Below are 10921 nucleotides of genomic sequence, written 5' to 3' on the forward strand. Positions count from 1 at the left end.
GGAGCATTTCTTGTTTTTTTGCTACACAAACATCTACTAACTCCTATTTATAGGCATGAGTCACCGCCTTACTCTACCGACTTTGAGTACAAAAATTAATATAAAATTTCAACTTGCTTCTTGTCTCCTACTTGTTGCAGCTTCTTCTAGATCTTTTGGTTGCTTCTCCATTATTCTCCATTTTTCTATTCTCTGTGGCTCCACTTTGCTTTTGTTGACTTTTGTTACTTTTCTTTAACTTTACTTCTTGCTTCCCACGTAGTCTTCCTGCCTATGTAGTACTAGAAACTTCTCCAACATATGAGAGTCTTCACTTTTGGCTTGACTTGCATTTTCTTGCATTAAGCATGAATAGTCTAGTGTGTTCTAGTACTTTCCAAAAATGGATCACATCTTTAACACTATCTCGGGAATTAGTAAGATGGAAAAATAGAATGATGATGTCGCCGCTGCCCCTGCTATGCCACCTTTAACATCATGTCACAAGAAGAAGAAGGATGATGCCACTTTTTTGGAGGATATAAAGGATCACGTTGATGAATTCATCAATGCATCCGTGGATGAGCACAAGAGTTGTTTCACAATGACTATTCAAAAGGTATCTTAATCGCACTCTAGCTTCGCATGAACCCTCTTGAAGCATAAAGTAATCTCCTCTCCCTTCCTTCAACTTATTTCCATGTTTTCCCCATACAGATGTTTGGAATGTCAAAGGTTGTCGCGGAGAGGAATGCCCCCACCTAGGAAGTTGAAAGTTCACTGCCTCTTAAAATGGTAGTATCAGGCGGGTTCTAGCTGCTCCCATCATGCAGTGAGTTTAAGTATGGTTAGTTCATGTTCAGTAGGCTTTATAGGAGTGGTGGGGCATTATGGTTTAACTAGACTAACTTGCACTCGACATCATGTTAATAAATGATTTACTCACAAGAAAACTTGTACAACTTGAAATTATCATTAACAAGGATTTGGTGCTATCTTCCTCTTGAAGATGTTTGACAAGTTTAGTATGAAGGGATCTTAAACGATTTCAATTATATTCTTTACTTCTTACATACCCCTAATTCCATTTTGTCTGCTCAATTTCTGTAACTACAAGTTTGCATTTGATTTTACTTTAAAATACACGCACCTATGATCAAATGAAATTGTGATTTTATTTGCAAAATTATCATTCTACCCCGATCTCCTTCCAATTGAAGAAGAAAGTGTAAATTTCACCACCGCCCCCCGCCCGAGGGGGGGGGGGAGAAGTCGACGTGGAAAGCTGGTAGGGGGAAAGGAAAGAAACTTTCAAACGAGCTAGAAGCACTTTAAGTTTTTTTTTTTTTTGGTCGAAAGGAAAAAAACTTTCATTAACGCGAAAACGGGCAACCTGAGTTCAACGCCTTGGAACAAAGGAGGTCTAAAAGACAAGGAGGGGGGATACAGCCCAATTCGAAGGGAGAAGATTTTGCCCACGGGCTTTTGCAACTCAATCTACAATATAGTTAGCCTCCCTTCGATAGTGCCGCAGCCGCAGCTTAGGGAAGCTTTGCAGGAGCGTCACACACTTGGCAAACAAGCTTTGCTCTCCCATGGCGTTTGGCTAGGGTTATGTAGCGCTTCAATCACCACTAGGCAATCCGATTCCATCAAGATTTGTTCCTATGACCTTCCTTTCTACAGCAAGTAGTGAAGAGAGAGATTAAGTGCATGCACCTCTATTTTGGGGCTGATGCTACACTGATGCATCAGGTAAATCCGTCGAGCAACCAGCTTGAAGAATCATGGCAGACACAGGCCATCGATCCTTCGTTTAATGCTGTAGGGAAGGCGCCGTCAATATTGATATTCAGAACACTCGGATCGGGAGGGCGCCATAGTTGATCAGGATGGTGTTAGTGCAAGCTCTGATTTGGCAGCATCCTATAGTAGTGCCAAGTAGATCTAGCATGTGCCAGAGCAGCATGAACAACCTGATCCGAAGTAGGTCTCTTTTGACGAAAGACAAAATCATTCCGAGCCTTCCAGATCTGCCACAGAATATACACTACCATTGCGAGATCTGGTAAGACATCTCCCTTCTCAAGTAAATCAACTATCCAAGCATCAAACCTGTGAACTCAAAGTGGTTGAGTGTTGATCTAGATTTAAGGGTGGGACCAGATTCTTTACGTCAATGGACAGTGTAGGAAAATGTGTTTAGTAGATTCAGGGATAGGATATGTACAGCAATCTTGACATAGCTAACATACAGGGTTTGGAATGACATGTCTATAATAGAGATTGTCTCTAGTAGGTAGGGCATTTTGGCATAAAAGACCACAAGAAGATGCGTAATTTTGGAGCAGTCTTCATTGTCCAAATTTTTGTCCATAGTTGCCAAGGGGGTTGATAGGAAGAGGATGCGCGATGCAATACTCCACTGTTCTCGCCTGATCTGAGTTGGTTATAACCACTCTTAACAGTATATTTTCCATTAGCTCTCCCCATCCAAAGTAGTTGGTCATCTGTGTATTGCGGTCGGATATGAATTTTAAGAATTCCTTCAATAGTCTGATCATCAAAACTGCGGCGAAGTAGGGATTTATTCCGTGTCTACTGTTATGAAATAGTGAAGTTCGCCACCCTCTCAGGTTCGTCTCTAGGCGCGGGGCTGCCAATTATGCCTGTGGGAATCCATTTGTCCTCCTGAATTCTAATCTTCTATCCATCCTTAACTGACCACTGGAGTTTATTTGAGATAGAATCCCAGCTATGTAGTATGCTTTGCATCCCCAGGAGGGTCTAGTACCTTTGTCTGCATGCCAAAAACCTTTGTAATGGAAATAGAGCCCTTTAAAGAGCCTACTCCATAATGATAAGGGTTGTGGAAATAAACACCAAGCCTATTTGCCCAAAAGAGCTTTATTAAAAGCAATAAGATCCTAAAAACCAAGACCTCCAGTGTCTTTGCGGCTCTTGAGGGTATCCCAATTCTACTAGTGTACGTCGGATTTGCTGTTATTAGGTTGCCACCAAAATCTTGCAATTTTCTATTCTATGGATTTACAAATAGAGACTAGGATTTTAAATATAGACATGACGTACTATGTGATTGCTTGTACAACTACTTTGATTAAAATTTCCTTACCTCCTTTAGAAACTAACTTTTCTGTCCACCCTTCCAACTTAGAGTTTATTCATCCCAACATCCATGCAAACATCTCCCGTTTTGATTTCCCCCAATCTGACGGTATGCCGAGGTATTTTCTAGTCTTTGCCAACACAGGTACTTGAAATTCTCTTGCTAAATTTTCGTGAAGACTATTTGGATAAGCACTGCTGAAGAAAATCCCATATTTGTTTGGGTTCACAGCTTGTTCCGTAGCTAGACAATATTGGTTTATAATGTTTGCTAAATTCTAGCATTCAAGGAGTTTTCCTTCCATGAAAAATATGGCATCGTCTATGAAAAGAAGATGAGATAGGGTAGGACATCATCTATTTAATTTAATACCTTTGATATTGCTCATGTCCATAGCTTGGCTGATGAGTGTCGAAAGGACGTTTGCCACTAGGATGAATAGGTACGGAGAAAGAGGATCGCCTTGTCGAAGCCCCCTAGTTGGATAAAAATAAGGTAGGGGTTCGCCATCGAATTTGACGCTTAGGTAAACTGTGGTGCACTACATCACCCATTGGACCCATGTTGCTTGGAAACCCAGCTGAAGGAGGTAGTCATTTAGAAAATCCCATTCCATTTGGTTGTAGGCTTTATGCATGTCTAGCTTCAAAATAGCCTGATAAGTTCGCTTTCGTTTCCTTATTTTGAGTTGATTTAGAACTTCTTGGACCACTAAAATATTGTTTTGGATTTGATGGCCACTAACAAAAGCACTCTGCTCCGTAGAAATTAGCTTAGGTAACCATGGTTTCAGACAATTAGCTAGGACCTTCGAAATTATTTTGTAGATAAAATTGCAAAGACTGATAGGTCAATATTGGTCCAACCTTTCAGGGTGGGATGTTTTGGGTAGCAATGAAATGAACGTCCTGTTGATCTCGATTCGCAGCAAGCCGAAGGTAAAAAATTCTTTCATTGAGAGAAAGATATCGTCTTGTAAAATATCACAATGAGATTGGTAGAATTGTCCATTCAAACCATCTAGGCCAAGTGTTTTTGTTACCCCCAATTGAAAAGTTGCTTGCTAGACTTCCTCTTGAGTGACCTCGCTTGTTAGAAAAGTATTCATGTTAGTTGTTACCATTGGTGGATATTGGGCTAATATAGGGCCATAGTCACGTTGTTCCACTGATAAGTATAGATTTTTGAAAAATCCCCCTGCGTCATATCCTGTAGTAACTTTGGTTCTCGTACCCACTATTGATGTTCATCTTGCAACATGCTAATTCTATTACGTTGTCTCCTTTGAATAGTGGTGGCATGAAAAAACTTGGTATTCTTATCCCCCCATTGAAGCCAGTTAAGCCGAGAACGCATTGCCCAATACTACTCCTCATGTTGCCATAACTGTTGGATTTCCTCTTTCAGACTAGTAATCCTTGCTTTATCATATTGACTGTTAGGTTTATTGGTTAGGAGTTGGAGCTGATGCTGAAGTGTGCTGATTTGACGTTGGCCATTTAAGAATTTAGAGCGACTCCAACTAGCAAGGGCTTCAAATACCACCTTTAACTTCTAAGGGAAGGTTAATACTTGATTTTGGGTAAAGCTCCATGAATCTATAATAACTGTGCGACATTCTTGGTCCTGTAGCCAAAAATGTTCAAAAATAAAAGCCCTGTGCTGCCTAACCAGGAAAGCTGCAGTTGTCAACAGGAGCGGGCTATGATCAGAACCAAGGGCTGGTAAAGCAAAAACTTCAGCAGCCGAAAAAGTAAGTCGCCAATCCAAAGTACATATCACTCTATCTAGTCGTTGTTTTACAAGCTCCTCTCCTTCTCTATTATTAACCCATGTAAATGCACACCCTTTACTGTCTAAATCCATAAGCAAACAGTCATTCAACAATTCTCTAAATGAATGCATGCGGTGGTTTGCCTGGCCGCTTACCTACTTTCTCTCAAGGATACATAACTTCATTGAAATCCATAGCACAAACCCAAGGTAAAGTGTTGTAGCTGCTGATGTGCCGCAATTCTTCCCATAAGTGTTGTCTGAGTTGGTACACAGCTGGCACATGGAGGCAAGTGAGGCGCATAAGAAATCCACTCTCCCCTTCCTTACATGTCATATCATAAAAGCCAAGGTCTGCTGATCCACGTTATAGACATCTGCTCATTCTAGAACACTACTAGGCCTCCTGCTAGGCCAATATGATTTTCCAAAATGCTATTAGGGAACCTCAGCCGCTTCTGAAGTCGGTGAAGCACAACTTGTTGGTTCTTTGTCTCCATAAAAAAAAAAGGACATTGGGCTTTTCTCGAGCCACCAAAGCGCTCAGTGCTTGAACTGTCAGGGGATTGCCTAAACCCTGATAGTTCCAACTGATTAGCTTCATTTGTCCGTTGGTGGCTTATTAGAGCTAGCCACTAAAGCCCAACTCTCGAGGACCACATACCTGAAAGATTGAAGTCTCTAGGAGATGGGATTCATCAATTCCCTCTTTCACTTGATTACGCATGTCATACGGGTTGTAATGCTTTGATTTCTTGAGTGGACCCACTTTTGTACTCAAACGAGTGCTTGTAAGTTTCTTTGATTTCGAAGAGCCTTCTAATACCTCGGTTATTGCGGGGATACATTTGGTCGCAGAAACTTGACAGCTCAGCTTATGCACCTACTCGTCCCTCGGATTACAGACGCCATGTGATCGGTGCTGCCATAGTGATTATTTGGCCCTTAGCTAGAAGCTCTAGAATGTCTTTACCTCTGTTATTGTGTGGCTATTCTACAAGTATCATAGTCGTGGGTGGCAGATGAGTCTTTGGGACTATCTCATCTACCTCTTGGATTTGAGGTGTTGCATAAAAGGTAAGCCAAAACGGACTATGCTCCCGAACCTCGCCCCACAAAGAATTGCCCATAATACAGCTTGTCCTTTCCTTCCAGTTTCTCTTCATCAAATGGATAGTCTTTGCAAGACATAGCGTAATATTCGAGTTTGCCACAAGAATAACAAGAGTTGGATAGGCATTCATATTGAAAATCTAACCAGATATTCTTTCCTTCTAATCTAATTAGTTGTTCTGTCTTAAGAGGTTCCTGCAAGCTAATTTCTACTCTTGCTCTTCCTGCCCCAAGCGTAGTGCCTTCTTTACTGTGAACTTTAACTTCCAGAACCCTACCAACATGACGAACAACTTTACTGATCATGTTTTCTATGCACCGTTCTGTGGGGAAGACTGAAAACTTGGATCCAAAAGCACGGAGTTGAGAAGTCATAGCAATGCAAAGGAGTATTGGGTAACCGGGGTTTGAGGATAACTAGGTGACTCGCAAAAAGCCTAGGTCCATTGTCTAAAATTCTCTATTTTTCTCCTTCAGTTTTAAACTTAATGACATACAAGCCAGCTTCACATTGGGATATATCAACCCGATCAATACGCAAGCCCGCTTCATAGTATTCTAAAAAGCTTGAAAGTTAATTGAAGGATTTGATAGTGTTGGAGAAAACTTCATTATCTATTTTGAAGTTGATAACACATTTCCATCAGTCTAGTCTAAAGACTTGCAGACTCTATCATCAAAGTCTGAAGACCTCTAGACTCAAGATTCAAAGTCTACCCTCACTAATAGCTTCCAGACTGACGAAGAAAAGATTTATCCGACGAAGAAGACTTATCCAAATACAAAGTCTACCCTCACTCTATCTTTAAGGATTTGGTTCATACGGTTGAAGAATATCTCATGGCTAGAGATAGCATCCCATGATCAATTATTCTTATTGAAATCAATTTGAACAATTAGATCCATTGATTGGCGAAGTATATTTGGAATGTTCTACTTATGGAAATCTAAATCCTGATTGTATAGGCGAGCAAGATTGGTGGGCTATCATCACATTCCTTAAATAACTCGAGATCTTCCTAATTGATTCTATCCAATGGGTAGATTAGAAGAACTCCTTTGGAAGGTGCCAATAGTTATGATGGCATGGAGGAGTATATAAGGAGGACACTCAAGTTATTCGAGTGTGTGCATGAAAGAAAAAATCCAAAGTCCGAAACTCTTAGTTCTTTGCTGCTACAATTTGTCGAGCTTAAATTGTACTCAAAAGAGAGATCAAATACTTGTGAGACCTTGAGGAAATATAGTAAAGTCTCTACACTATGGAATCAAGGACATGAGACTATAAGATCTCTTTTGGTTCTTAGTGGAATCCAGCCATGGGCTGTCAATGCGAGAGAGTAGACATAGGCTTGGTCTAAGCCGAACCACTATAAACCTTGTGTTTTAATTCTCTTTCTCTAAACTCTTTACTTTAATTCATAGCCTCATATAATTGTTTACAGTCTTTTATATCTTCAGTCTACTATTTTCATAAAAATGGAATTAAGTTGCTAAGTCTTGCAAAAACTTATTTAACACCTATTCACCCTCCTCTAGGTGTTCATACTAGCATTATCAATTGGTATCGAGCTTGTGTACTCAATTACTTGAAGTGTTTTTACTTCTGAGTTAAAGATCTATGGCTAATATGTTGGCTCCGGTTTGGTTGAAGGCCAAAGTAACACCAGACCGCGTTATTTCGATAGAAAGGAATATAACATATGGAAAAACAATATGAAGGCATTCCTAAGATCGAAAAATCCTCTAGAATGGGATGTGGTAGAAAAAAGAATTATTCATAAAGCTACATCAGTTTTAGAAAGAGGAAAAGAGGTTGCAAACGCTGGCGAGATGACTCAAGAAGAAATAACCAAGAGACAAGCTCTTGATGTTAAAGCAATTTACTCCTTATATTGTGCATTATCTCTTATTGAGTATAACATAATATCTTCTTGTGAAATAGCAAAAAAATTCTGGGATAGGCTGCATATTACCTATGAAGGAACTGATCGAGTGAAGGAAACAAGGATCAATATTTTACTCGGGCAGTATGAAGCCTTCAAGATGAAGCCAAGATAATCTATCCACGACATGTTAAGTCGTTTTACAGAAATTGTAAATGGTCTAGAGTATCAGGGACAACTAATCTCAAGACCCATTAAGGTTAACAAGTTGCTGTGTGGACTTTCCAAAGACTAGAATCACGTAAAGACCTCAATAAGGGAAACACAAAGGATCATGCCACTTTCTGTAGATGAATTGGTTGGCACACTTCAGTCCTATGAAGTGGAGCAAATCAACGAGGAAGAAGATCCTAAAGGTAAGAAATCAATTGCTTTGAGATCTAACGATGATTCTGATATTATAGATTCTGAAGATGATATGGATGATGAAGAGTTAGCTCTTATGATAAAGAGGTTCAGGGAACTGAACAAAAAGGGAAGAAGATTCAATTAGAAGAAACAAAGCACTCAAAAATTTCAAAACAAATCAACTGAGGATAATGAAGCCAATAAAGATGTGATCTATTTTGAATGCAAGAAAAAGGGACACATCAGACCCAACTATCCCATGCTGAAGAAAAAGAAAGGGAAAGTTGAGAAATACAGGAAGGCTCTCAAGGTAGAGACATGAAATGATATTGAATGCAAAGAAAGTGATAAAGATTATGTCAATATTTGTCTAATGGCAAAATCAAAATCAAAATCAAACTCAAATTCGAAGTAGATACGGACTCGGACTTAGACTCGGATAGTGAAATCGAGGTAAGCAATTTAAAAATCCCTACTAAAGTCTTGAAATACATTGATGAACTGTGTCTTAGTCTCAAAACCTCTCTCGAGAGGATTTCCGAGCTAAAAATGGAGAATTCTACACTGAAGCAACAAGAAATTTTATGGAAAGAAAAATTTGAAAATTTAAAAAAAAGTTTTGTTACTTTAAAAGAAAATGCAGACTCTCTTTCAAAATAAAATACATTTTTGAAAAATGACATTTCAAATGTTTCAAAAAGGTTTTCAATAGGATCTGAGAAATTAAAAATGATTCTTTCAGTACAAAGACGCTACTTTAACAAATCAGGCTTGGGAGTGACCTCTGAAACTATTCCTTTAATTGATTTTCCAAAAGTGAAACAAAGAATCAAACAAAGGCCTACAAAATTTTTTTACAAAAATCATTTTCAAAAAGTCTTTGTAAAACCTGTCGGGCAAAGTGCTCTCAAATGTTCTAAGTGCAAATTTTAACATTTTGAGAAAGAATGTTCTATGGTTTGGAAACTTGTTAAGAAGGAATGGGCAAAGATTGCTTATTGTACTAACTCCTCTGGACCAAAGAAAATGTGGGTACCAAAGAAAGCTTGAGTTTCTTTTTTAATTGCAGGTCATTATCAAGAAAAATGTTAAATGGTGTTTAGATAGTGGTTGTTTAAGGCATATGACTGGAGATTCAAGTTGTTTTATAAAAATTTTGCAAATAAATGGTGGAAGAATCTCTTTTGGTGGAAACAACAAATGAAGAATTGTTGGATGTGGAACTGTAAAAATTAGAAGTCTCACAATCAATAATGTCTCCTTAGTGGAAGGACTCAACTACAATTTGCTTAGCATTAGCCAATTGTGCGACACTGGATTCAAAATCAATTTTCAAGAAAGAATATGTTCAAGAACTAGTAAAAATCTTTCACAATCCTTTCTTTGGACGAAGATATGGGAACACCTATCTTCTGGATATAAAACCAGAAAAGCCTCAATGTCTAATTTCAATTCAAAATGAAGCAAATCTTTGGCATCAAAAGCTTGGCCATGTTAATATGAAGCAGATTGCCAAGATCTCTTCTAAGAATCTTGTTCGAGGACTGCCCAACCTAAAATTTCAAAAACCTAACCTTTGCACACCATGTGTATTGGGAAAATAGGTTAGAAGTTCTTTTAAGTCAATAAATCAGGTTTCTACTAATCGTGTTTTGTAGCTTCTACATATGGATCTCTTTTGGCCAACAGAACAAAAGCATAGGTGGAAAGAGATATTGTCTAGTAATCGTGGATGATTACTCACGATTCACCTGGGTTTACTTTCTGGTAAGTAAGTCTGAAACCTTTTCTTACTTTTCAAAGTTTGCTAAGAAAGTTCATAATGAAAATGGATATACTATTTCAAGCATATGGACAGATCATGGAGGTGAGTTTGAAAATCAAGACTTTGCAAAATTCTATGATGAATCAGGTTTTCAGCATGTTTTCTCCTCTCCATACACTCTAGAACATAATGGAGTTGTGGAAAGAAAGAATAGATCTTTACAAGAGATGGCAAGAACTCTTTTAATAGAAAGTAGTATTTCCTTTCATTTTTGGGCTGAAGCGGTTTCTACAAAGATGTTATATTATTAATGAGAGTCTTTTTAAGGCCTATTCTGGAGAAAACTCCTTATGAGTTATTCAAAGGAAAGAAGCCAATTGTTTCTTACTTTCATGTATTTGGTTGCAAATGTTTTGTTTTGAAAAATGCAAATGATCGAACTGGCAAGTTTGTAGAGAAATCAGACAAAGGAATCTTCCTTGGATACTCAACCACTAGCAAAGCCTACAGAATATTCAACAAAAAGACTCAGTCTATGGAAGAATCTACAAATGTCAAATTCCAAGACTCCTTGCAAAATCAACTAATTCAGACTCATCCTGAAGAATCTGAACCTGCTCCAAATTCTATAAAGCCTACCTCCCCTGAAGCAGCTCGGACCTCTGAAAATTAGCGAATAGAAGTTGAAAAATCAACTGAAGTAGAAGAACAACTTCCTGCCAGACCATCAAGCAACTGGAAGCACAAATCTAGTCATCCCAAGGAACTCATCATTGGTGATATTGATGAAAGGATTCGCACCAGATCTAAAAGGCAAGAAGAGTCTAGCGCCGTGGCACTTATTTCTAAAATAAAACCCAAAAGCATAGA

At 38.7% G+C, this 10921-nt stretch overlaps 1 protein-coding gene across 1 annotated transcript; it reads left to right on the top strand.

Moving 5' to 3' along the window:
• Positions 1-460: 460 nt before the first annotated feature.
• LOC120296103 lies at positions 461-744 on the top strand. The gene is made up of 2 exons (XM_039317760.1): positions 461-598; positions 697-744. The coding sequence occupies exons 1-2, from the start codon at positions 461-463 to the stop codon at positions 742-744; spliced, it is 186 nt and encodes a 61-aa protein (XP_039173694.1).
• The last annotated feature ends 10177 nt before the right edge of the window (positions 745-10921 follow it).

Source organism: Eucalyptus grandis, chromosome 7, assembly GCF_016545825.1.
Source record: "Eucalyptus grandis isolate ANBG69807.140 chromosome 7, ASM1654582v1, whole genome shotgun sequence".
In the NCBI taxonomy this organism is placed as follows: domain Eukaryota; kingdom Viridiplantae; phylum Streptophyta; class Magnoliopsida; order Myrtales; family Myrtaceae; genus Eucalyptus; species Eucalyptus grandis.

Coding starts and splice junctions, on each gene's coding strand:
- LOC120296103 (XM_039317760.1), top strand. CDS start 461: ATGCCACCTTTAACATCATGTCACAAGAAGAAGAAGGATGATGCCACT. Junction 599..696: donor TCACAATGACTATTCAAAAG/GTATCTTAATCG, acceptor TTCCCCATACAG/ATGTTTGGAATGTCAAAGGT.